Source organism: Myiozetetes cayanensis, unplaced genomic scaffold (genome assembly GCF_022539395.1).
Source record: "Myiozetetes cayanensis isolate MyiCay16 unplaced genomic scaffold, myiCay2020 scf3, whole genome shotgun sequence".
Lineage (NCBI taxonomy): Eukaryota > Metazoa > Chordata > Aves > Passeriformes > Tyrannidae > Myiozetetes > Myiozetetes cayanensis.
The window spans coordinates 58868720-58896034 of NW_026087521.1; the positions used below are offsets into that span (position 1 = coordinate 58868720).

The following is a 27315-nucleotide window of genomic DNA, read 5'->3' on the forward strand; positions in this document are numbered from 1 at the left end:
GAAGCTGAACAGATTTTCTCCATGCTGTCCTGCCAGTGCACATTAATCCTGAGCCACAGTGCCCTCTGTCTTTCCAGCTCCTGATCCTTTCCCTTAATCCTTCTATTTATACCTCCTGAGCTGGAGCCTCCTTCCTTATGTGCCAGTTTTACACCAGTATAGATTCATGGCTGTCTGTGGATTTCTTCCTGGCTTACTCTCACCTACAAAAGAAAATAACTAGATTTATCACTTTTAGGTACCAAATGCAGTATCCCCTATCCCTTTGTTCTGTAAATAGTCCCTATATTCCTACTTTTCATCGGTTTGTTCCAACACACAGCAACCTCTTGTTATCCTGGTTCTATATTCCCACAGAGCACTCCTTGATGCTGCTGCTGAAACTGTGCCAGGTAAAGCAGCTTCCTCCATACTGAGTCAGTCTGGGATAAACTCTTCCAATGTTGTCTTCCTTGGCACCAGCATTAGCAAGGAGATGTCTACCAGTAGCCTTTTTTTTTTTCAGTATCACCCCTCCACATTCAGCCTGGCTGTTGGAGATTGTCCTTAGGATAGTTAAGTGTTCCTCTTAGTGCCATTGAAGAGAGCCAGTTAAGGATTTGGATCTTCCTGTTATCTGCACTGGCCAAATGGAGGAAAAGGCCAGAGCTTCTCTTGCAGAACTGAAGTCCAAGAGCGGCATGATATGTTCTTAATAAAGGAGTGATTATATGAATCACAGTAGCAAAATGTTCTTGCAGAGCACATGCCCCACTCCCTGACTGATGCATCCAAAGGCGGCTGTACATCATTCCAGAGGAGGGATTTGCCTCAGACAGGGGTTAGCATATAGCCCCCTGTGTTACAGAGGAGTAGCTACAGAGCTAGACTTCAGGAGTGTCTTTTAATGAAGGTACTTGTGGCTGTTTATTGGACAAAAATTAATTCCAACTGGCCCATATAACAAATGAAACTCAACTACAAAAATGTAATGATATTTATTCACCCAGCTGCCAGCAAACTCACATGCACTATGAGTCATTCCAGATGTGGATAAAAACAAAGTCTGTCTGTGAAAGTAAGTTTCCTGATCCCGAGGAGACTTGGTTTGGGAAAGGAGCTGCACACTGACTTCAGCTGTACTCAGAAGTACAGACAGGTTCTTCTTCAAAGGGGGAGGGGGAGAGGAAAAGCCATTATTTATTCCTGAAAAGAAAGGAGGTGGGAAATTAAAAAGCTACTATACAGCTAGACACACGTATTTTAAAGAGAAGGATGCTTTGGAAGACTTTGCTGCTGCTGCTGTTCTATTACAGTGCTCATGCCACTGTGACCCACAGATGGAGCAGAGGTAAGATTTAAACATGTAAAACTATTTAAGACAAAAATTTGGCTTTGTAGATTTGGTCTGAAATTATGCTGCATTATGCATGTGTATATATATATTTATGCACATACATATATATATGTGTATATATATATATATATATATGCACATACATATATATGTCCCTCCCAGCTCTGGAATTCTTTTTCTCCATTAAACAGGTCAGCTAAAAATTATATACATAAATAGAAAAATACACATGATTAAGAGCAAAAAGGTAAAATGATATATGTATTCTATTATAATAAAATATCCCAAGAACCAAAATTACATTTTTCACTTTTTCCTTTCTCTCTTCCTTCTCATTTTTCTCCTGCATTTACAAAAATAAATTATGAAACCTTAAAATAAAAGCTTTTGCAGTCACAGGTGGCATAATCTTCTGCTCTAGCAGGCAGATACCTGGTAATAGTAAAGACATGAATGTCTAGATTGTGTAAAGTACCTGGAATGCCTGCTACCCTACCCTGACAGACTAGCACACACAACACAAGGAAAGCCACCTCATGTGCTATCAGGCTTCAGCTGACAATATTTAGTTGTGACATATTTGTATTCAACTGTGTGACAGTAACATATGGAATGTTTTGGGACTATTAGATTGCATAGAAGATGCTCGCTTAAAAGCTAGTGATGATGTCCTTTCCCTTTTTTGGTTTTATTCTCTCCTCTGGTATTTGGCATGGGCTCAGTAGCTGCTGGAATTGGAGAAAGGAAACACCTCCCAGAAGATTTCTTTGGTTCTGATGTTGAGACTCACTGATATTTAAAGGAACCAGAGTCTGCTAAAAAAAAAATAGAGCATTCAGATGCTTCCCTCCCCACTTTGATCTCCCCTCTCTTCCTCATTGCAGCTGTTACCTTTCTAATCTGCTATTTGGGTTTGATTTTGATTATGTAAGAGAGAGAATGGCTGAGTGAATTCATGAAGAGCTGCACAATTCTGCTCAGGCTGTATGAATTAATTAATTGTTCCTTGCAGTTAGGGGGAGCTCACTGACAGGGCATTGACCTGGGACTCACAATGGCAGGTTCTTTCCCCAACTTTTCCACCAGTTTCTTGGATGATATGAGCCATCATACCTTCATGCACCTAACTTTTGCATTCCTGTGTAATAGAGAAAATAACCCAAATTGTCATCATAAGATTCCTTAATTCTGTAGGTAAGAATTTGATGTTCCAGGGATGACATATAAAAAGGTGAGGAAATCTGAACTAGATCCCCACACCCCGACCTTTTAGTCAAATGATGTCACCTTACTTAAGGAAAAAAAAAGAAGGGTTCATTTTCATGAAATAATCCCTGTGCAATTTAAGGATGTCCTTCACTTTTGCTAACACATTTATTTTAATTAAACAACAACATCACAACCCTAAAAGAAATCCATACAACTATTAAAGCCCGATTTTAATCACCAGTGAATATTTAAAGAAAAACATCCGAACTCTATTGTGCCTTTTGAGAAAGAAGATTATTTTCAAGCTGGAAGCTCTGGAGCTTGTTTTTGGAGACTTCACAGAGCAGAGAAAATTCATTCTCCGTTGTGATAAGGAGTTCAGTTGTCACAAATATTGTATGCAGATATTTGCTGGGGAGGAAACCAAATTTCTTTTCCCCAGCTACTGGGACTGTTCAGCTCCAAATATGTTTTAGAGGCATGACTCCTTCAGCAATAACTACTTCAGAGAACCTCCACTCCCCTGAACTATCTACGTGTCAGCCCAACCAATCCCAGCCTAATCTGCAGTATCTAGAGAGGGCCAAAGCACTGTCCTAATTTTTGAACTGCTTAGGAACCTAAGATAAAATCTGAGTACTGAGATATAACATACCCTTTCACACACTCAGAGCTCTTCCCTCCCTCCACAAATGGCAACTGAGTCTTGTTTAGGTTAAACCTCAGTAGTTTAAGTCTTATCCAACTCCCAATCTGAGTTTTGCAATGAAAAAGCAAAGACAGATCAACATCTGGACTGATGAAAATTAAAGACAAATCTGTGTATCATCTTCATATTGAATAGTAGTCCTAATTGTTTACAAAACAATAGGCAAAGGGTCTTGCTGTAATTGCCAACAGTTGTTGTTTGCAATAGAAATGAACAGTCAACACTGGATATAACAAGATCCAGCTTTTACCATTTTTTCACTCAGAGGTACTGGGGAAGCCTTAGATCCTCTGCCCAATCATTTAAGCTTTGGCTCAAGAAAATGTCAAACATGAGAAAAGATGGACATACTTGTGCTGACTAGTGACTGGGAACTCCAGACTGCCACCTCCCTTTTTCCCTTTGCTTAGAAGCATCAATGAATGGAAAAAAAACCCCACCAACATTTTTGGCAGGAAAACAGAGAATGCTTTATTCTTTTCTTTTTCTTTTCTTTTTTTTTCCCCCTTTTATTCCTTCAGCCATTTGCATTAAAAATCTCACACACTCCTCAGCCTGCCTAGATTGAGCTATGGACATTGGTCCGGAAGTCACAGGCAAAGCCTGGCCTTTAGGATGGACATGTTCAGAATAAAAAAGAAAAGGTCCTGAACGATGATGAAACAATTTTCTTGTCATCATCTCAAGTTTCCTTGAGCCCCTTGTAGGCTTAGCTGTATGGAAGTACCCACTCGTGTTTTGTGAAGCCCCTGCTGAGGGAGAACAGGTAGCGTTAAGTTTCTACTGTGTTATTCCCTATGCAGTGGCAGAGGCGAGGTCATATTAATTTCTTAAGGTTCCAAATAAGAATTCCAGATCTTAAGAGATGTTTTTGCTGGAGAAAAAAAGAAATAAATCTTGGTTTTTGACTACAAAAATGAACAAATTAAAAAAAAATTCCACACATGCAGTTGTGGTAACCAGAGACAGTGTCACTGCTTTCCACCAAGTTGCTTTCATTAAACTTCTTTGACAAGTACCAGTCCATTGGAGAGCAGAACTTAGCTTTATGAGCATTATAAGAATTGTCTGTTCCCTGAGGAGAAACCCTAAGGCAATCCCTATTAACACATTTCATCTCAGCTGGCTGTAGTTTATTTGCTTTAAGGGCTGCCTGATTGTAATAAATGGCACACGAACAGTAGTATGCTTGCTATGTGATTACTCAGGGAGTGAAGATGCAGATTTATTATGGTTGTGGCTTTTAGACAGTGGAGAAACAGCTGCAAGGGTGAACCCTTCAGTGGAGGCTGGAAAAACAGATGTTGAAAAACACAAAAAAAGCAGGTAAAACACTTTTCACCCGTCAGTGAGAAAAGGATGCATTAGCACCACTGAGGTTTCATGCTTTTGGGGAGTATCTGTGTTGTTCCTTCCAGACCTCAAAAGTGGCATTACAGTCCTATCAAGATCTTTATGGTCTGCATGCATTATTTTTTAGCCAGTCTGTAGTGGCTGGCGAATGTCAAATGGCTGTTCCACAGCACCAGGGGGAATAGTTTGTTCTCCTTAAAGTATTTCTGCAGAAGGAGTTACTTGGAAGAACAGAAGGTCCATCCTCCTTAATTTTCCCACAACAGTGCAAACTTTTAGTACTTGGTCTAGGTTTGTGGTAACTTAGCTTGAGAGTTTGATGGAGCAGTTACTACTACATGAGCACCTTTTGCCCATTGCTTCTGCCTGTGGGCTTTGCTACCGCAGGCTGGCAGCTCTCCGGTGCCAGGAGAGGGAAGAATGTTTAGAACAGAAAGAGAATGGCTGTTTCTGAAAAGTCAGACAGTATTTTTATAAGGAAGCAGTGTGTAGTATATTCTAATCTCTGTGATCATCTGCTGTGTACCAGGTTGCTGATCTTTGCTGTGTGTGCAAAGATTGAGTGCCTTGGAGTTTAGGGTATGCACTTCATCCCCACAGCTTTTCATCTTATTTGCCTCTCTTCCCACTACATCCCATATTGCATCCTTACAGCCAGGCACTCCCTGCTCAAGCAACTTCTGGGATTCCACCACTGACAGTAACACATTTTTGGCTTGGCTTGGACAGCACGAGCAAAGGGAATGTGGGCTGAACTCAGCATGTAATTGCAACACAAATGATCAAACACATATACATGTGTGCCCAGCAGTCCCTAAGTATACCAGATTATGATCTGGGCTTATTTAGGACATGACAAGGTTTCCAGAATTCTGATCCAAGTGTAAAACAAAATTACACCAGAACTTTTTAAAATGCAACAACTATTCAACTTCCTTTCGTTTCTATAAAGTCATTGTTATTCAATTCTTAAAATATTCAGTGCAAATGAAAGATGTGACATGCTATGAAACAGAGCCAATTCTATCTAAGCCTGGCTGTGTAAAGAATGTTACTTCTTATAGAGAAAATGCAATATTTCCCCTTTCTCTGGCTGTCACGTGATCACTTGGAAAATTGCCTTAACTGCCCCAACTTCCCTGCTTGTTGTGTCCATTCCAATGACCTCACTGAAGCTGCAAAATGATTGATCGATCTGCCACAGAGATTTTTCCCACCTACCCCGAATCTGTTCCATTTAGGTCATCCAGTTCCTGGGAATGAGTGTTTGTAGCCTGGAGTCCCTTGATGCAAATTCTTACTGCACTAAGTATCTCAACTCTACCTGTAAAGAAAGGAAGGTACTTCCTGAAGGGCTGCCTGGGATTGAAATTCAGAGGAATCAGCTTTGCATCTGGATGACTTGAAGAAGACAAATTATATACCCATGCTTTTACTTCCTAAATTCTTTTACAAAGAGTTGTGTAAGAGATGAGCATAATTTTAAGTCACAGACCTAAAATTAGATCCATAAAAACCAAACCTTCCTACGCTGTAAGTAGTAGGAAGGAGGCATTAGGAGAATATTTTCTGCCTTTTAAGAAATTAGAAGAAAAGAAAGACAAAAATATGTTTTCAAGAAGGTCTGGAAAATATTTTGGAATTAATGAGCTAAGGAAGCAGCTAAGTTATCTGCTTGGCACAATGGTGTGTGGAGCAGAGAGCACAGACCCAGAAATGAGGTGAGCTGCCTGCCATGCACATCACAGGACAGTGCAGGGACTCCAGCTGGTGTCACAGCAGGATGATAGCCATGTGCATGGCATATGCCCAAGGGAATGAGCTCTTCCTTTCAATGGGGATCACCTGGCTGGACCCAGTGCCACACTGATATGATCATAATGCGTCTGGCTCTGACATCTCTGCCCTGTGCTTTGTTGTGCAGCACAGACAGAGACTTTCCAGTCCCTGTGGCAGGTCCCTTGGGCATCAGCTGTGGTTACAGTCTGGAACTATCAAACAAAGTGATATTGGAGGAGGAGCAGGGAAAAGACTGAAGAAAGGCCTGCAAATGGATTAGTTATTAGTGCCTAGTAAAGCTGCTTGGTGTTGCAAAAGGTAGCTGGAATATAACAGTCACTGAATGGATTTAACCTCTGTAGGATAAATGTCCTATAGGATAGGGCTGTGACTGTAATTGCAGTCCTTTCTAGCATGTCCTGATTCCTCAAATACTCCTTTAGGGGCAGGATTAATTTAACCTGCATGGAGGATGATCCCTGAATCAGAATTCACAGTGGATACCTGAAAGACATACAAAGGATACCTAAAAAAAAATAAAAGTTTCTAATCTCTTATAGGGCAATGATGCTAAACTGTGATGAGATTAGAGGGAGGATAGATTATTTCCACACTTTAGTTTAGATCATAGATGGATATTGTACTCTATAAAAGCAGTCATGCTGTTAGGAAGGAAGGATCTAAGTGATTCTGAGGCTTTATTCACCACAGGAAGCAGCGAAAAAATGGCTAAAGCTTGCAGCTCATACAGTCATAAACTGGTTGGCAGAAGCAAAATTTAAAAAGAGAGAGGAACTAGACAATTTTGAGGAAATCTGGGTAAGCAACAGGAGGAAAACACATGAGGTAAGGCTGTTTTCTCTTTGATATGTACTAGGCTAAATGAGAATTATTTACTGAAAGAGATGCCATTAGAAACTTCTAATTGATCCCAGTTCCATCCCAGTACTGAGCACTGGCAAGTCAGTAAAACATGTGCTGCTACTTTGGTAAATTTTTTTTAGGATTCCTGTATGCTGTAATGTCACATCTATTTACCTCAGTTCCAGGTATTGAACTGTCATGGAATCTGGGTTAGTTCGCACAAAGGTCCTCACGTCCCATCTAAAGTCCAGCTCAGAAGAACCTCCTGCCATTCAAATCCCTCCTTACACTTCCACATGGAAATAGCTTCCTTCACCTTTCCTTTAACAACTACCTCACTGCTGTTAATGCATGCTAAGCAGCCAGTGTTTTCTTCCAAAGGCAAATCAGCTCTGTGATGAATGAAATAACCCATGTACTCATTCACAGACTGTGAGTCCCCTCCTGATTATCTTATACTCAACTGCTGGGCCCAGAGACCTCACTAGTACCTGGCATTATGCAAACACACAGAACAAAAAATAATCTTTCCTTCTCCAAAGAACTTTCAGTGTAATTTCAGTGTAATTAAGGAGAGGAAATGTTACCATCCCTTTTCAATTGTGAGGCATGGAGTAATTAAATCACTTGCCCCAGATCTCTTCAGGATGACTGTGTGCATGTAGTCCTGTGTATTGTTAATACTTGTGATTTTTATTTTTTTTTTAATTCTGTTTCTGAAGCATAAAGTGCTTTTCTCGGAGTAGATTGTGCCAAATTCAGCAGGAGTGTAATGACTTCTCAGGCAGAAAGAAATCCTGTCAGAAGCACTGAATAGTACAATCTAATTGAAAGGAAAGTCAGCAGGTCTTAATGAACATCATCAAGCTGCAGAGGCTCTGATTACCCAAATAGTGACAGGCAAGATGTAAATTGCTGAGGTAAAGCACTGAGTGTTGCAGCAATTAACTTTGCACGCAGTGCCTCTGCTCAGGTTCAAGGCAGGGCAGGATCCACAGGGCCAGCCTGGGGTGCTGGAGGCAAACACTGGTGCTTGTCCTCAGGCACAGCCTGCACCCAATTTGAACTGAGGCTCTGTGAAACTCTCCCTCTGCACCCTGGTGGCTCTGCTGAGGGGAACTGACTCCTTCCAAACTGAAGAGAAGGCAACTGGGTTCATGGACCTGCCTGCAGCAAAACAGGGAGCTGTGAGAGTGTCTTGGTTTGAAATGGGCAAACCAGCCTGTTCCTTCCTTTAACTTTAGAAGCACTTAAGTGTTCAAACCAGCGTGGCAAAAGTCAATAGAAGCTTTTATGCCCTCAGGAGTGAGGCCACAATCTCATTCATTATCTGAATTTTGGTTTCCTGTGGTAACCCCAATTGTTAAAAACTTTCAGCCCAAACAAGTTATTTGTTGGCTACAGGGCTTTTCATTAAAATGGCACTGTCATGGGTGAAGCTCATACTGGTTGCCTATACAGATAGCTGATGCAGCAAAGCAGAGGGGAAAATATATCAAGGCATCATGAAAAGAAAAAGTAGCTTGAGGATATGCTGCAAATAACGCTTGTTATTTAACACAAACAAAAATCCCCAATGGCACCATCATCTGTGAGATTTTTTTCTCCCACAGAGAAGAAAGCTAAGGAAGGGATCTTGTATGTCTCTATTGTCCCTGTGTCTCTCATGATACCAAAATCCTGTTCAATTTGGCTGTTGCTATGGCAGCTCTGTGATATATCCCCCACAGCATATTTGCTCATTCAGAGACACTAAACTAGCCCAACTCTGCACCACAAGTTGTGGGGCTACCTTGCCTACTTAGTGACCAACCCTCAGCCAGTAATTCTTTTTATCCTTTCAGAGGTGCTCTAGGCTGTTTATGGCAGCATGAGCTCGGTGCTGGGCTTGAGACTAAGAAGAATGTAAGGAGAGAAGCAGAGTTAAATAAGCTCCACTACTCCCAGTTTCCACAAACATTCCTTTCCTGTGGTGAAAGCGTATGTGGGGCCTTTCCTGGCCCAGTTTGCTGGTTAGGTTTGGCAGTCTCCCAGTTCCCCTGAGAGCGGCACGCATACCGCTCGTCCTCTGGAAATTCCTCCCAAGCCACAGGGAAACAGGTCACCAGCCAGGAGCCGGGCTCCAAACCACTGAGTCTCTCTCTGCTCGGGAGGAGCCAGGTGGGTAGCTGAAAAAAAGTTGCTGAGAAAGGGAAAAACAAGTTGTTCAAAGGTCAGAGGTTATTTGGGAAGAAATGGGACAAGTGAAGGGTGATGTTACTCTGCAGTCTCATGTTGGAGACCCAAAAGCCTCCTGTGACGTCTGCAGACCCATCCAACACCTGGCATGGCACTAGGGAAGCAGAACATTTCAGTTAGGTTTTGCCTAATTGCAAAGAGAGTAAACTGCACTGGACTGGATGTGGATATCTGCTCCAAGCCAGAACATCAGGATTTGATCTCTGTCTGTTTGGCAGGCAATGGCATGCCACAAAAGGAGTGGATGCTTCTAATCTCTTCTCTGTCTTGGGAAGAATACAGACTTTCTTATCTGGCAGGGCTAATTTAAGCAGCAAAGAGAGAGACGGAGGCAAAGGCGAAAGACAGAGATGCCAAGAAAGGGTAGAGAAAAAGCTGGAGGTAAAAATGGCAAATGGAAGAAAGTAGTATGAATGACAGGAAAAAGGAAGAGAAAGGAAGTGTGGAGAGAGAGAAAATGTGATAAATGTGGATGGGAACTATTAAACCACACATACCTTCTAAATTAGTGTTGTCAGAACAGTATGCATCCCCATTTGAACCCACCCTTCAGCAGATGCCCATCTGTCACAGCTGGTCTTCATCTGCCTCTCAGGCTCATGGAATGGTTGCTTTTCTTTGGAGCTGCCGCTGCCTTTTTCTCACGTAAGCAGGACTTGAGTTTGCTTCTGGTCCCCACCAGCCTCACAGCCCACCAGGACAGTGAGGGACAGTAATCTGGGCAATTCACCTCCAGTCATGTTATAAAGTTCAAGCTTCTACTACATACATCAGTATGTCAAGACCTCTTCTTTTCCCCCCTTCCCTTTGATCTTCTAAACTCTGTGGGTATGCAAAACGACTCTTGCCAATGCCCAAGAAATAGCCTGTTTTATTCCACAGAAGCTGCAAGAATCTTGCTGTTTTACAGGATTAGGGGGCTGCAGCATTTCCCATTTACATCAATCATAGTAAACAGTGCCACAGCTGCACAAGTCCATGTTTCTCCCTATCAGTCCCTGGAGGAATGGAACAAGTTCTGAAAGCCCTCAGTTTCCTCCCTGGTTTTCATAATGCTCACAACCATGATATTACATTTTTGTTTATGCCTGGCTCTGAAGAAACACAAAGTTAAGTGTTTATTGAATTTATTTATTAAACACAGATTTTATGTCTGAGGGAACCGTTCGTGTTCTTAAGCCCCCTTTTAAAATAAATGACACTTAAGGCATGCTTCATTTTTTATTTGCTGCAATTATTCATGGCTTGGCACTGAACAAACTCCATTTCCAGTCAAACACTACTTGTGTTTAATATAGTACAGCATGTGTTGAGTGAAACCATTCATTTGTCATAGTTGCAGCAACTTCTGGTTTTCTGGATTGCTGTGCCAATTTGGCAGAAAGTTTTGGAAGGTAATCAGTCTATTGATATAAATGTATACACTGCTTGTTCTGTTGCTTTCTACCACCAGGGTTTTCAATAAATAGAGCTCAAAGGGGCTGACCTACCTTTCCACGTACTTAGCAAATGTAAAACTCAGTTGTGTCCTAACAAAGATACAAGGATAGAAATGCATCCAAAGATTTTTCCACACTGGGCTTTCCCATAACAGGAATCAGATAAAATCAACAAAAATCAGATACGGTCAGACCCAGTTAGGCCCAGGTGGCAGAGGGTGTTGTGTGACTGCTATGTTGGGCTCTCCAGCAGAAGGAGGATGATGAGGTGGCTCTGTTTACACAGGGGATGCCTGGGAGAAGCCAGGGTGGAATGAATGGGCAGGAAGGTGTCCAAGCTCAGCTCAGAGGATCCCAGTTTGGATGAACAGACTGCAGATATCAGGTGTCCTCTGTCAGCCATCAAAACCTACCTGCTTTCAGACTCAGGTTTGGAGTTTTTAGCTGTTATCTAACCTTCCTGCCTTACTATACCAGGTCACCGTTCCTCACTGTGCCCCTTCTCTCCCTAAAACCAGTCCTATGGCTCAGAGGGAAGGCAGCAGACACTTGGCTGAGGCCTGGGCAATGCTGCATGCTGAGGATGGAGGAAATCCTTCAGGAGTGCAGAGAGCAGGATTCACATGTTTAGCAATGGGACTGAGAAAGACGGGGCAGTCACAAGCTGGCAGCCACACAGACTGGGGACTACTCTTGCCATGGTGCTCTAGTTCCCACGTTCACAGTAGGGAAATGCTGTGGGCTCCAGCTGATGAAGTTTGTCTTCAAACGGTCTGCCTGGTACATAGTTCAGTGTAAGGGATACCGTAAGAAATTGTATTTCCCTAGAAAGACACTCCTTTACTAACCATAAATTGCATTTAGAGAGCAGGCTGCTTGGTCATTTGCTGTGAATTTCTGGATGCTCTTCAAACCCTAAATGACTAACTGCATGTGCCATAGATCATCCATCCAGCACACACCCAGTTATGTCAACCCTAATCTCTGTGCATGCTACTCACAGTCAGTGTGGTCCAGCCAAAGTGAACACCAAAGCTGAACAACGTGCACTTATATTCTCCAAAGGAACATATGGGGACTCTTAAGTAAAATATCACCATCGAGGCAAAGCGCTCAGTTTCTCCATGCACAAATTTGGCAGTGAGGGAAATGGAACCAACTTGTCACATGCCTTAAATACTCCATACACCTCCCTTTCTATTTACATGTTCAAGGATGGAAATGTATATCGTGTCCAGCTGGATTTTCACACCTATCTATGATGTCTCCCAGGAGCTTTTCCCTCCTGGTTGAATTCATGCTGCCAACAAAGATGCAAGCTGTCAGAGAAGCAAATGTATCACCCCTGATGCCTCTGAATGCTGCTGAACCCCAGATTGGACCAGAGCACCCCCTTATCATTGAGTCCTTCTCATTGCAATTCAGCTGGAAGCAACTGCTTGAACCTATTGTGAGTTTGCTTGTTTTCAAAGCCCAGTGCATTTCCCCTTGGGTGCTTTTGCTGACAAAGTAGTGCATGCATTATTTAGCAAAGTTATAAATCACCTTCTGAGTGTCCCTCTCGCAGCAAATTAGAGCACTCACACCAGCCTGTCTCTGTAAGCCAATGCAATGGTTAGCAGCTACTAATCCAAGGAACTCAGCCATGACAAGCTAGTTTGCATTCTGCTACATCCTTAATCCTCAGCACTCAGAGGTCAAAACAGAACTTAAAGATTACTTAGCATTTAGAAGTATAAATTGGGAGATAATTAGTCCCTTGCCTTATTTTGTGGTGGTGCTAAACATCAATCTACCCCTAAAAATGATTGTTTGTTATATTATTGTGTTCCAGTATCTCAGACAATGGTTACCCTAATATGACAAAAGGAAGTCATATGAGGATGATGTAAGATGAAAATCAACAACATTCATAACCAGGTGATTTCTATAAGCTTACCCAGGATGCCATCATCACCAACAAGCTGAGGAAGATCTGTCATGCAGAATTTTCCCATGATGAAGTCCAGTTTTTGCAAGGAGTGCTTCTGTAGGCACAACACAACAGACATCAGACTGACCAAAAAAATTTTCTCTAGCAGCCTATACTGACAACCCATGGAGTGTACATGGGCTGGCAAAAACTTTCTAAATAAGCCCTTTTCAGTACTCAAACTTCAGAGTGTTTGGATTAGTAAGAAAAAAGCCCAAATCTATAAAAAACCAGGATAAAATTTACAATGACTACCACAGCTTCTTATCTGAAGTGCTTTTCCACAGTAATAACATGTTCTTTACCAATCGTCACGCAAAGAGGAGTTAAATCAAAGAATGAACTCCTCAGCTGGTTTCAGTCAATAGCATGCTAGAGGATTTCACTGGAAATCAAGCCTTCCTCCCCTTCTCCAAATTTATTCTTCCTAAGTTTAGAGCATGAGGTCGCTAACATTTTTTCCTTAAACATTTACTTATTTTCCTATAAGCCAAATTCTGTTTCACAAATTCATCTCAAATGGCTCCAGAAGAAGAGAAAGTATGCTAAGGAAGAAAAGCACAGAATCAAGTACATGGGACAAATTGGCAGGGCCCTCTTGGGCTGGGAGCCACTGAGAGATGGCACCTGTAGACGCAGGAACTGCAGCAGTGAAAGAGGTTGAGTTTTAAATTTCCATCAGTTTCAGGAAAAGTTGTCAGCATTTTGTGCCCTTCGGATCCCAGAAAACCAGGATATTTCAGTTATTTTGTTAGCTGGAAGATTTCTGTCACCCTGAATCTAACTTTCTTTTCATCCTGTGATCCCAAGCGTGCTGCTTTCACAGCACAGGGCTCTCTGTGACCTGGCTGCCTGCAGAGCAGCATCACAGGGCTGCTGGTGCCAGCTCAGGTCATCTGAGGACCTCATCTGCAGTGTCCAGCAGCCTTTAGCAATTTGTGACGTTCAAAGTTTTGGCAAGACTCTCTGCGTTTAATGGTGAATCCAGTTGTACATCAGTTTCAGCTTTATTTCAGCAGATTGTGAAACCTGGAAGATCTAGGAATAGTCAGGTTTTAGAAGAGTATGAAATAACAATGAACAGTGGAAAAATGTGGGCTTGGTAAAATGGAAATCCCATACGTGTTTGTGTGGAGCAGGGAAGGAGCTATAAATAGAATCCATTTTACCATTCACCATTCATATTTCTTTGCTATGTTTATGGCAATATCACAAAGACTGTCTTGGCCCACCATTGCATCTGCACACATTGAAATCCACTGATTGGATTCTGAGGATGGTTATATTTGAGTTCCATTAATATTTTAGCATTATTTTCTTAGAGATGTAGAAAAATTACCATAATAGGGCCCAACCATTCATGCAAGTATTTTCCTGACAGAATACATGCCTTCTCATGCTGATCTTCACTCACCTCTCCAGGAGAACCATGTGGTTCCCCTGATTCTCACCCAGGGATGGAAATGTTTCCACCCTTTATGTTCTGCTTAGGTGGTAAAGCAGCTGTACCAGCCCAGTTCAGAGACATATCTGAATCCACCTTCAGCTCTCAGTCACTTTCTCAGGCTTCTTGTCTTTATCATGACTACTAGAAATCATACAATGTTTTGAAAAGGTATTGCTTCCAAAAGTAACACACTTCCTTACAAAAAGGACCAAGTATCCTTATACTTTTTGTTTACTGGGTAAGGCTGATTTATATACTTCCTCATTTAACACATATTCATGTTATTAAGAAAACCAGCTGCAGGTGCACTGACATTTGGAACTCAGTGAACAGCTGGAAATGCAGCTGGGGTTTCCCTGCTTTTGAAGAACAAGTAAAATCCCAGAAGAGAGGAAGCACAAAACTGGGATTTATTTCACCTTGGATGGGGATTTGAAGAAAAAGAGAAGACATTTCTGGTTGTTTCTAGATGGGAAGGAAAATTAAATGGTCAATATAATGTTTATTCCTCCTCAGTTTTGAGCTGTGATATTCATATTTAGTGAGTATGAGGGATAGCTTGCTGTTTTGTGTATGTGCTACTCTATGTGGGTGAGCACTTTATACATGAGTAAAATAATAATAGTCAGCTCTCAGTTCAATGGCTGCTCCTAGATGCACCATCAGACACTTGCTAATTGAAACCATTCATAGATGGCTTAACTGAATGAGTCCCCATCATTTCTGAGCTGTCATGTGGTAATGAAATAAATTTCCTACTGCTCTCAGATAAGTGTGTTCAAACTTGATCTTTGATTTCCTTTCTCACCACCCAGTCTGGGAATAAATCTTGCATGTTCCTTGTGCCAGTTGAATGTATTCTGGTAAAAGTTTGGTGGGATGTAATGACAGAAGGGAAAGAAGTGTTTGGCTGCTGGTGTCCTGCAGCTGACCCTCGCTGCTGGCAGAAGCAATGACTACCCTAGTTGAGGTGGCCATTCACAGAAAGGAGCTTTTGAGCCTGGTGGTTAGACAAAGGACGTGTAGGTATGAGGAAGGTCTTCTGCTTTTCCTAACCATGGCTGATTTTTATCCTTATGTCATCCGAGAACTGGAATCATCACCAGATATGCTAAGAACAGTCAGACCACACTTGCACTGTGAGTTTCTCACATGTAAAAGTGCTGCTGGCATCACAGATGTGATGTGAAGTGAGGCTGATAAAATCTACCACTCTTTTTTTGATTTGCTTTTTTCCCGAGTTAATGACCAGACAGATTCCTGGCTTAGCTTACTGTATGGCCACACAAAGCAAGTCAGCACAAAGGGAAGGAGGGAAAACCTCCCTGCAGGCAGGCGTGCTGGACTGCCCCTTGCAGCTACAGCTGCGATTAGGTCAGAGTCAGCAAAACCCTAGCTACGCAGTCATCTCTCTCTGCCAGGAAACACAACCCTTCTTAACTACTGGACACCTCTGCTCTGTGCTCAGTGACTCTGCTCTGAGGAAATATGTACCTTGAAGGTGATTCAAGGCACAAGCCTGCTCCTTTGGGATCTGTGTTGCTAATATAAAAAGGGCAGAGTACTGGAGAGAGTGATTTGGTTTTGAAGGGCTTTCCTGTCAGAGCAGCAATAGCACAATGTAGAAACCTCTTGGAGCTGCTGTAGCTCTGTCTTTTCCCATGAAGCAGAGCTCTGTTTTTCATTGCTCTTGCTCCATTGTTCAACAGTAGAGTCATCCACTTCACTCTGCTCCTAGGGCCCTTTCCCACAGCTTAGAACCAAAACACAAGCACACCACTGTAATTCCTTCCTTCACTCCCTCCCTCCCTTCTCTGCTGCTTCCTGGGAGAAATGGAAGTAGATTGAATCATTGTTATATCCCTTCACTTGTTCATTTGTACAAAAAAAATTCAAATGTATCTAATTAAGACTGCTTTGTGCCTTCCCCTTGTGTGAGGGCTGTTGTGAGCAACACAGGTAGGAAAGGAGAGGTGGCTCTGCAATGAAGACAGGGATATAAAGCACTGGTCCATTTCCCAACTCTGCCTGAAATGTACTGTGTTACCGAAATTATTTATAGCCTATGTGTTAAACCTGTGGAACAGAGTTGATATTTCCTTTCTTTATTGCTGCCTTTCACTCATACAGTTTGCGTCACAGTCTATCCCCAGTTTGTGGTAATGTGGCAGCAGACTGAAGGGCAACAATATATTTCACTTACTCCTTCTTTCCCTCAGTTTCTCTGTGTGCATTTTTATTTTCCACACCTTCTGCAGCAACTTTACTCCAGCATGTTAAAGGCCTGTCCTGGCTAACTGGAACATTTTTTTATATTTTATAAATAATTCTAAGTAGAGACTTCTTCTTATGACCAAGGGAAGAATAAATAACACAATATACATTGCTCCAGGATGGGAACAGGTGAAAATGCTGCATAATGGAAATTCTATATGAGGGAATAAATTCTAAGACCATTTTAGTTAGTTGATGCTAGTAATATCTTTGAAACCATTTTACTTAAATCATAAATGAAAATACCCTCTGCCTCTCATAAACACAGGCTCAAGTACACCATTTTCATCTCTAATAATATCCATTTCTGTAAACATAAGGGCTTTTTGGTCTTTCTAATACACCTTTTAAATTTCTACTTGTGCCAAGTAACTAGAAAAGTTATTACCACTCTAGTTTTTTATATGGAAATTCTGTAATCTAATCTCACACATCTCAGGACATTTATGAAGTCAGAAGTGTATGTTGGAGTGGATTCTGTCTTATGCAACTGAGACACTCTTTCAGAATATGTGTATGTCTTAAAAAGGAGATAAATTAGTAAAAACTAACTTACTTTGAAAAAATGGATTATATCTTGCACAGTGGAATTGAATACAATATGCTATTGGTTCTAAATGTTTAAAACTGATTTTTTTTTCCAAGAACAGTATTACTTGCTGCCAAGTTTTTAGGGAGATCTACTTCCTACATCCTTATTGACAAAGCTTAGGTTTTCAAGACATAGCTTTACTTTTCTTTTAAACATTTTTTTTTAATAACTAAAGAAGACACTAATGTCTATTTGCACTTTTAGCCAGCAGTGAGGAATAAAAAGAGGCCATTGTCACTGTAAGTTTAGTCTTAGGAGCTAAGATAGCAAGGATATGAAGCTGAAAGTAAAAAGGGGCAAATTCTCTTGGTAACTACTTTTAAACGTGTGCTAGTTCATGTTGGTTTGTAATTAAAACGTTTTCTCCACCTCGCTGCTGTGTTCTCCTAAGGGGCATTGGGATTTAATCTCCCAATAATGGAGATTTAAATGTATTAAAGTTGGAATGCACAAGTCTTCGCATTGCACTTGTTGTCATGGGAGTGATTTATGTGAGTAACCGCAATTCCAGATACAAGTTTCAGATGCCGGGCTATTGCACTGCAGTACTTTTCCTTGCCTTTCTAGGCTTTTGTGTGTGTTTGTCCTATTTATTCCTCTTATTCTTCCTCCAGCTTCCCACTCTTCCAATTTCCCCTGTGATAGGGCAAGGTTTGTTCAATCATTTCTAAATATAGTGGTTTTGATACAGAAAAGCAAAAACTTGTTCTGCCCTGGCAATTGCAGGTCCAGGACAGCATAAACACATTGCAGATGGTGAAGATGCACCCTCCTGGGGAGGAGACAAGTGCAGGGCAAGGAAAATGCATAAAACACATTATCATTTCATAATAGGGTCCTTTTGTGGTCTGCATTACTACTTTCACTGCCCACCACACACCTTTCATAGGTCAACATCCCTTCACTCTGGCAGAAAGTGATGCTTCTGGTACCACTGCAGAATGGTAAGGACAGGTATTTCCCAGTTAGCCTGAGGCAGTAGATAGGGAATAGTGAGTTGCTCTAGCAATGAAGCAACTCAGCACAGACCCACCAAAGAGTCATCTGACAGAAATGTATAAAATGTATAAAATACACTTCTGGTCTGTACGTAAGCCCTCGTAAGCAAGATTATCAAAGAAGAACATGAAACGAAAGATTTTTTCAGGCGTATGCAAACTTTAACACTCATGTCCTCTTCTCTTCTGTGGTGTGAGGTCAAGGAGAGTTCCAAACAACACTTTCTGTACAGTGTTATAGAATCACAGAATCACAGAGTGGGCCAGGTTGGAAGGGACCACAGCGGGTCACCTGATCCAACCTCCCTGCTTAAGAAGGGTCATCTGAGAACACATTGCACAGACTTGCATCCAGAAGGTTCTTAAATATCTCCAGTGAGGCAGATTCCACAACCTCTCTAATCAATATGTTCCAGTGCACAGTCACTCACACAGTAAAGAATCCCTTTGAGCATTTCAGGCATTTGCCATAAGATCCAGACCAACGATGACTCCTAGGAACTGCCCAGCAGTTTCTGCAGCAAAATAGCTTCAGCCAGCCTAGATCACTCATAATTTTTGCATGGCATTAATTATAGTGGCTGCTGTGTCTGCCTATACAATCACTTCGTGGACAGTGCTGATTTTGTTTTCTTTGGTAAAAATTTGGATTCACCTTGAATCATCTTCATCTTTCAAAGAAGTCAGTGCTAGTGAGAAAATCTGTCGCCAAGTTATCAACAAATGTTTTTTCTTGACAAGAGCCTCTGTGTGTGCTGAGATCAGTTTAGTGCAAACTCCAGGCAGATTAGAGAAAAATGTTGTGACACAAGGAAAATCTTCAGCTCATTAGTAGAACCAGGATATGCTCTAGGCTGACCAGTATCAAGCTTAAAATGGTTGTGCATATGGCCCAGGAGGTGGATTTTTTGACTCTTGTAGAAGCTGGCACAAAAAAAGAAAATAAAAAAAGGCTAAGCATTGTCACGGATGTTTTGTGTTTTGTATTTGCTTTTCTAGGCATGTGATGTTCAGGCTAAGGAAAAAGAAAAATCACACCACTGGAGTATAATTCAAATGCTCTGTTTTTCTGGGCTTGTTATGGGACAGAACAAAACAACAATAGACAATGAATTTATACTAAAATGTTTTGCATATCTTACCATGCCTTCATGAACAATAACCTGTAAAGTTTATGTTTTCCTTTCATTTAGGGTGAGGATGCATATTTATTTCCATGCATAAATGCACTCACAGCACTGAAAGTAAACAGTTTTGTTCCCTGCTTTACCAGTAAGATAAAAACAAATAGGGAGAAATTGCTGCTATTATAATTTGGGATGCACTAGCTTCTTTCTATTGAGGTCAAGGACTCCTGTCTTCAGAAGCTTTGAGCGGGAAAGGAAGCCCTTTGCTGTGTTGGACCAAGCTGGATGTACTGCTAAGCTTGTAGCAGTTTCTCACTTCTAAGAGGTGGTTGGGAGCTTGTAGTAAAAAAGTCAGTTGTGGTGGTCTATGAGGACATCGTTTTGCAGACCCCTCTTAATTCCTGTAACAACTGCTGGAGAACACATAAAGGAGTTTCAGAGATCACTGATCCTTTTTAGGTCCATCACTGAACAGGAACTGCTGCTGCTTGTGCGGCCACTCCCTTCTTGCACTCCCAGAAAAAGGGGGCTGGTCCAGAAAAGCCAGTGATGACAAAAGAAATTTTTTTCATAAGTTTCTTTAGAATCAAGCCTTAGTAATCTAAGACATGAGCTGCAACTACAGCCTGCTGACAGAATTTGGCTTATAGGACAACTCCAGCTCGACCACTGCCCTTCCCTATGCCAATAAGGGACTCTCATTTTTTTGCTTGCAATCAGAAGTTTTGGTCCACAAGTCCTTCTTGTTCCTCTCCTCTTTCTGTCCTTCATGAAAGGGGTCCCTCTGAAGCAATGAGATAGCCCTTTTCCATGCCCCTCATGGCAATCAAAAAGTTCTTTCTGAGTCATAACCCCAATTAAACTGTGTTCATGTCCGAGAGCCCCAGGGAGCTATATGAGCTTTGGAGCAAGGGTCTGCAGAGGGCCCAGTTCACATTTCATACTTTTTCAGAGGCTTCATACCTTTTCACAGGGGAAGAAAAGGGCATTGATGATGCACAAATAACTGAGCACTCCTACAGCTATGCTCTGTACTTATTGAGCAAACACATCACAGGCAGGAACTGGGAAATCATGAGCAGGTGCACGAACTGGAAAGCAAAACTAAACATCTGTACCCTCACCAATGAAACTGCGTGGGAATCTTGGGAGAGGATCATAAATATTTACCACATGGCTAATGACATCCAGAAAATTCTGTCAGAGTTCTTAAGAAAGATGAAAATATCTCTCAAGTAAAGCTACTGTCAGCCTCAAAGGTGATGTTGTATTTAAACCATATAGATGCTTTATCTTAATAGTTAGAAGCAAGTCAATGAGTTGGGAAACGTGGCTGGAGCTTTTGTTTAAAAACATGGGTAGTCTTGAAGGAGACTGGAATTGAGTCAACAGAGCTGTAGGAGGCTGGACGGGCTCCTGCAATAAGCGGTTCAGAAAACAGGAACTTCTGAGCCATATTTTGACAGGTACTTTTAACTACCCTTAGGACTAGACTTGTGGGCTGCCCACCATCCTCAGGCAGAGGCAGTGCTGCACTCCAAGGCACAGGATGAGGCCATTCCAGGTCAGGCAGGTAGGCTTGGAGTGGGTGGTTGCCCCCAGGCACACTGCTCTCTCTCATCCACCTCCAGCCCTGAGGCCTCAGTGGGCAGCAAGCAAGGTCAGATCAGGGAAAACTCTCAAGGTCCCAGTGAAGAAGAGATTTGGAAGAGGACGAGCCTGGCAGTACACAGATATAGAATAGAAAAGATTTTCAGTGAGGATAGTCAAAGCCTTACTTTTTCTACTTCATCTGTGTGAATCATAAGCTTTTTGTTACGTAACTGATCAGCCCTGACAGAAGCATTTACATTGGAGATGTCTTGACATATTTGTAAGAGAAGTATAAACAATAAATCAGTAGGAGACGCTCCACTGACTTCAGAGATCACTGGGTTGGGCTTTCTCTATCAATATTAATTAGGGATCTCCACTGCTTAGATATTCATGGCTACTGCCATTGAAACAAATTGGCTGCAACATCAACATAAAATGATACACATTGCTCTGCATCTTCCTACAAAATAATTGTTTGATAGATTCACAGGGAACTCCCTTGGGGAAGAATATAGTAAAGATTTGGTAAATGCAGTAATACTCCCCTGCTGTTCTTTGATGCTGCCCAGACAACTCATGTCAGAGATGGAAATAAATGCAAGAAAGTGTAAAAGTCAGCAGAGATGTCTCAAATGGAATTTGTAATCACTAAAAGGAGAAACTGGCTGCAAAGCTTTCTATTTCTCAGCTTTTGTGCTTAACTTACATGTGTGTTAAGTCAGTGAGTGCTTGCTTTAAATGCTCATACAGTTTTTAAAGTACTCATGAATTCATGGAGATTGTTATGGAGAGGGTGACGGTGGAAGGATTTGACTACTGTGCAGGAAGAGAGAGAAAGGGTAGGTCTGAAATAAAATGCAGATCAGGAAAATCAGATTACCATGACAAACATAAATGAGCTCTGAAAGACTTTCTGAGTGGTGTCTCTAAGAACTGTAACAAAGTTTAATATGTTTTGGGAACAAGATAATGAGATGAGGGAGCCAGTGCTAGCCTGGTCCCTACAGAGGATGGCATGATTCTGATGCACATACAGTCCTTTCTCACAATAGAGAAGCTCAAACTCTTATCCCTTTGAATCTCTTAACCTAACCCATGTTATCCTGGGAACAATGGGGTAGAAAACCCCTGCTGCTTTCTAAGGCACTACCTGTGATTCAGCAAGTGAGTCAGTACTAAATCAATAATATGGCATTCATTTTTGTTAGAGTCCTTCACTGAGGCTTTTCTGGGTGAATGATGATGTACTGAATCTGGTAAATCCCAGCTCAGCTCCATGGTGGGAATCTGTGCTTGGACTGAAATTTAAAAGCAATCAGTGTGATGACAATAATCACAACAGCACTGAAGGAGGATGCCACAGACACTTTTTTTCATGGCTCAGAGGATATTTGAGATGTAAACCATCTGCATATGTAGAGGTACTCTGTACTCTGAGTCTGTTTTCACTGAAAGGGCATCTAAAAGAGATAAAAATGAATAGTCATCATTATGGACTGGATATCTTCCAGATGCTTAGTAATTAGAGTTTTAATTGCCCAGTAATACAAGTTTTAATTACTCAGCAATTAGTGCTTGAAGTTTCAAGTGCTTCACATGCACTCAATTGCTTTCATGAGTTGTCAAGATGGAGCAGCTCCAGCGTGTCTCAGCAAAGCTCTGAGCAAGAGGGGTAAACATCAGATGTGGAGCAGCAGGAGCAGCAGGTGGGCATAGCCCCAGTGACCAGTCAGGCAAACACTCTCACGGAGCAGAGCCTGCAGGCAGCTTGTGACCTTTCCCAAACCCACCCCTGCCTCGGCTGGGCCAGACGAGAGGATGGTAAAGGCATCCTGCTGGCTGGGGAAAGGCTACTGCAGAGACCAAGTCCTTTCTGTCTCTGTTCGTTCTTTTGATGCATTCATTCCTTCAGGCTTTTAGTCACATACCCTGCATGTACTATTCACTTACTGTAAATAAGTTTTAAACTAAACTCGCATGGATCAAATAGGAAGCAACCAGCTCTGTAGGGGTCCTATCAAAATGCAGAATCTAGAAGGAACTGCATATTTGTGATCTGCTTGGGTAACCAAAGAGGAAAATTGTCTGACAAGCCATGTAGTCACGGAACAGGGACAACTTTTCCACAAAATAATTACAGTTGCTCCAGCTTTCCTTTTCATGCCCAGCAGAGAGAGTTTTAAATGATGTTCAGGTTTTCTACAGGCAGCATGCAAAATCCATCACAAGAACTTTGGCAAAATGGTACTAAATTGATCCAGTAAAAATATTTCATAAAAAAAAAAATCTGGTAGAGGAAGGGCTGCATGAAACTTTTCAGAAATTCAAGGGAAACTGCATATTCTATTAGATGTTACTCATAATTGTAGAAATCTAATTTTTGAGGAGGAAATCATAATGCATTTCAAAAGGTGGAGGGGTTGTTTCCTTTTTTCTTGGACTAGCTTCCAAATTTATCTATTGGTAAACAAGAGTTAAAGTGGAGACATGAAGTTTATGGGGAAACGTACTAATAGTTAACATAGGCACAAATTTGAAAAAGCCTTTCCTATTCCTAAGTATTAGAAAAAAATCGAACAAATTCAAATTATGATTGCCTAAACATCAACATCTAAATAATATACACATAGCATTAAACAAAACAGAGTTTTCCCCCTCTTCTCTGAAAGGAAAGAGCTTAGATCTTTTAATAGCACTTGGTTACATGGTTCAGCAACCTGGTTAGTAACTCAAAGCATTTAGGTCATCCCTAATGTAGCATCAGATGTTTTCTATACTCCAGGCTGTACAGGTCATTGATTCCACAAATGCTGTACTTCACTGGGGTGCTGATTTCAGGGACTACACATATGTTTTCTGTCTCATTTCCCTGAGACAATACCTGTAGTACACTTCACAATGGTGAATAAATAAATACCTGATCATAGCAGACTCTGTTGTTTCTAGCAACAGAACACTGTGAAGTATTAAAGTCATAATAAGCTGGGATTCACCTTATTGAATGCAGCTGTCTTGTCTAAGCTGGTAACAGGTTCAGTAAATAGACACAGACATCTGGGTGAATCATTCCTTCCAAATTTAAATGCCCAGGACAGACGAGGTGATTATTCTCTGATTATTCTCTGGTGGCGCTTTCAGTATTAAATAAGGAAGGACAATTCTTAGACAACTGAAACCAGAGAAATGTAGAGTCTCAGAAGGAGAATGGGCTGAAGAAAATAGGCTTTTTTGAGTGTCAGTATTGATTTCCCCTTGCACATCCAGGAAAAGGACATGTATTTCAGATAACGTTTATGTTGTAGTTACCATTATTCCTTTCAACTCTGAGGCTGCAACTCAGAGTCCCAAGCTTGGATAGTAAACCATCTTATGTTGGACACTGTATAGATATAGGACAAACAACTAACCTCCATCCCTAGTAGATTAGAGTCAAAGCAGTCCATGCCACACATTTTATTTACAGTGAGAAATCATACTGTACAGTAAGTCTTTGCAACAGGCAATTCTTTAGTTGACTCCTCTATTGAAAAGTGCTTCCTCTTTTCAGTGTTTGGCACCTGATGAAACATCTCTTTTCTATTATTATTTTCCAGCTATGCTTTTTCCAGCTGCTCAGCGATTCAAGAGGTCCTCAGCTGCCTTCCTTAACCCAGTGTTACAAAACTCCCTGGAAGATGTGGTCCTGCTTTACGAGGTTCAGTATACGGGAGCAGATGGTACCTTAAGCCTTAACCAAGACTGGGGTTACTTTCCACACTGGGGTTACTTTCCATGCTGAGGTTATCCATTATCTTGTTTTCATGTCACTTTTACTCATCTCAGAAGTAAACCCATTACTGACTGTGTGATAGATCACCAGAGGGAGAGAATAGACATATATATGTATATATATGTCACAATCTCAGTTCTTTGAGCACTTAAGCAGGCAGCAGTTGTCTGCTGCACCTCAAATGTGGGTTCTAGCTCACCAACAGGCAAAGTGAAAACCAGAGCAAAAGGCTTTTCACTGAAATGTACATATTAACAACACATTTAAATTCTTTGGTCTAGGTCTCAGTCCCAAATTATTAAGGCTGCAAGTATCAGTCATTGCAAAGTTATCCCAAGGGCATGACTGTATTCACTTCAAAACAATTCAGGTCCCCCCCACTGACAGCAGTGGAGACTGCAATCTGTAAATCATAGTCTGGTCATACAGTTACCTAAGGGAAGTGGCCCACCTGAAGAAGGTGCATGGGTCAAATCTTTCTATTCCACAGCCTGAGAAACTGGGGTTGGATGTCCAAAGAGGGGAGATGGGCTGGAAAGCTACAGATGTGCTTTCTCACACAGAACTAGGCTATCCCCAGCAGGGTGCCAGCAGCAGCCCATGCCTGTTTTGGTCTGCAGAAGAGAATCTGCTTTTTCCTTTTCCTTTCTTCTTTTCCCCATAGCCTATCTCTAATTTTCCCAGGTAGGTAACACAGGAGTCCAATTTTCACATAGAAACTTTCCGGTCTGCCCCACCTCCAACCAGTGCAGTTGTCTCCATTTGGCATAAACTAAAGACCTGAGGACATGTTGTTAATGCACATTTACTGTGCCTAGAGTCTCTTGGAGGAAATAAATAGCTTTCTGTGTTCTGATTTTGTACCAGTTTCTTTTAGCTGAGCTTGACATTGACAAAGGTCAGAGGATCTCCATCAAAGATGAGGAGCTCGCTTCACTGAGGAAGGCTGCTGAGTTTGACACCATCTGCAATGAGATTATCCCCAAGAGCATCACAGAGATCCGCAGGCTGAGTAGCAGGCTCTCTTCCTACCCAAGGGTTCTCAAGAAAGAAGACTTTGAAAGGACAGTGCTGACCATGGTCTACACAGCCTACAGAGCTGCTCAGTCCCAGGGGCACCAGAAGGACATTTGGGCTCAATCCTTTGTCAACCTTTACAAAGCCCTGAAGCACGACTTGATGTTCCCATACAACAAACAGCCATCATAGTGGGAGACTAAATGCAACAGCAACTCAGCCACCTCTTTTGGTTGATAATGGACACATGTAGCACGTCCACCACTTTTTTCTGTAACGAGTTTAATAGCCCACTTTGTGAAAGATTATTTGTTTTCTAGCTCCCTCTTGTGGAATCCACTTTATAGTTCCATTTTAAATGGTGCAAAATGTCCAGTCCTGAGAATCAAATTTTTGTGCTGGCTTGGAGGCACACAAGCAAAGTAGTGAGTCTAGGGTACACCCAGACAAACCCTGGATTTGTCTTCTGGGTTTCCTATAAACAATAAATAAGTATACTATGCTTATACTCACATCCTTATGTGTAACTGCTGGAGAGTGTTACTTTCATAGATAGGGAAACAAGTTCGTGTTTTAACTGGCCAGTAAAAGAATATTATAAATAGATGCAAAGGCCCTCTGTAAAAGGAAGAAGTTTCATAACTGTCAGCCTTCAGAAATTATGCCATATATTATTCATTCCAAATGTTCTTGTGAAAAAGCACTCTCTGATTCACTTCGTTTGGCTGAGCCAGTTTTCAATTGCAATAACATTTGCAGAAAACAAAGGGCATTGTGAACACCAGCAAGAAACAATGCCTGTGAACATATTCCCTGCTTCCTAGATCTGCCCTCCCAAACAATCTGCAATGATTCTTTCATTATTTGCACACGGCTTTGCTTCTGCTGTTTTTAATTTTTTTTGAAAGGAACATATATTTGTTCGCAGTGGAATCAAAGGCAAGACAAAGGCCCTATTTAATTTAATAATGACACAGTTTTCCTGGTTCTGTCACTTGAACATAGGTCATCTAAACCCATGCTTCAGAATCCCCCTGAGGCAAGGGAGGAAAGTGCATTAAAATATACCTGGTGCTGAATCTAGCACTGGAGCTCGTGGGAGTTTTTTGTTTGTTTGTTTTGTTTGTTTGTTTGTTTTTAAATAGAAAATTGTATATTCATTTGAGTATACATGTTTGTGTATGTCTGTGTATGTTCATGCATGTGTGTGCACGTAAGTGCTGAGTACAGAGAAGAATCCTAAATTGTTCAGTCAGGGAAAAATTGCATCTGACCACTTAGCAGAAATGCTATTTATCAATCCAGGGGTGCGAATTATGAATTTGGGAGCAGCAAAAGCAAAAATTGTAGAAATAGTGCAACTAATTTTAATAAACTCCCAAATGAATCATGGACAGAAAACAGACATAAAAAGAAGATATATGTTGTCAGACAGATGGCGAGCTATCAAAAATCCAAATTCTTCTAAATCAAATCCCCTAATTTTTGTGCAGAAGTGATACAAACTCTGTTTTTCTATTGAAATTAGTGGGGCTTCTACTTCCAGAACCATGGGAAAAGAGTTAAACTTTTATTTCATCCTTTAATACCATCCTT

At 41.4% G+C, this 27315-nt stretch overlaps 1 protein-coding gene across 1 annotated transcript; it reads left to right on the top strand.

Moving 5' to 3' along the window:
- Positions 1–1155: 1155 nt before the first annotated feature.
- Positions 1156–26095, top strand: FAM180A (family with sequence similarity 180 member A). The gene is made up of 3 exons (XM_050324783.1): positions 1156–1330; positions 24527–24627; positions 25570–26095. The coding sequence occupies exons 1-3, from the start codon at positions 1255–1257 to the stop codon at positions 25909–25911; spliced, it is 519 nt and encodes a 172-aa protein (XP_050180740.1). The 5' UTR covers positions 1156–1254; the 3' UTR covers positions 25912–26095.
- Positions 26096–27315: the final 1220 nt, after the last annotated feature.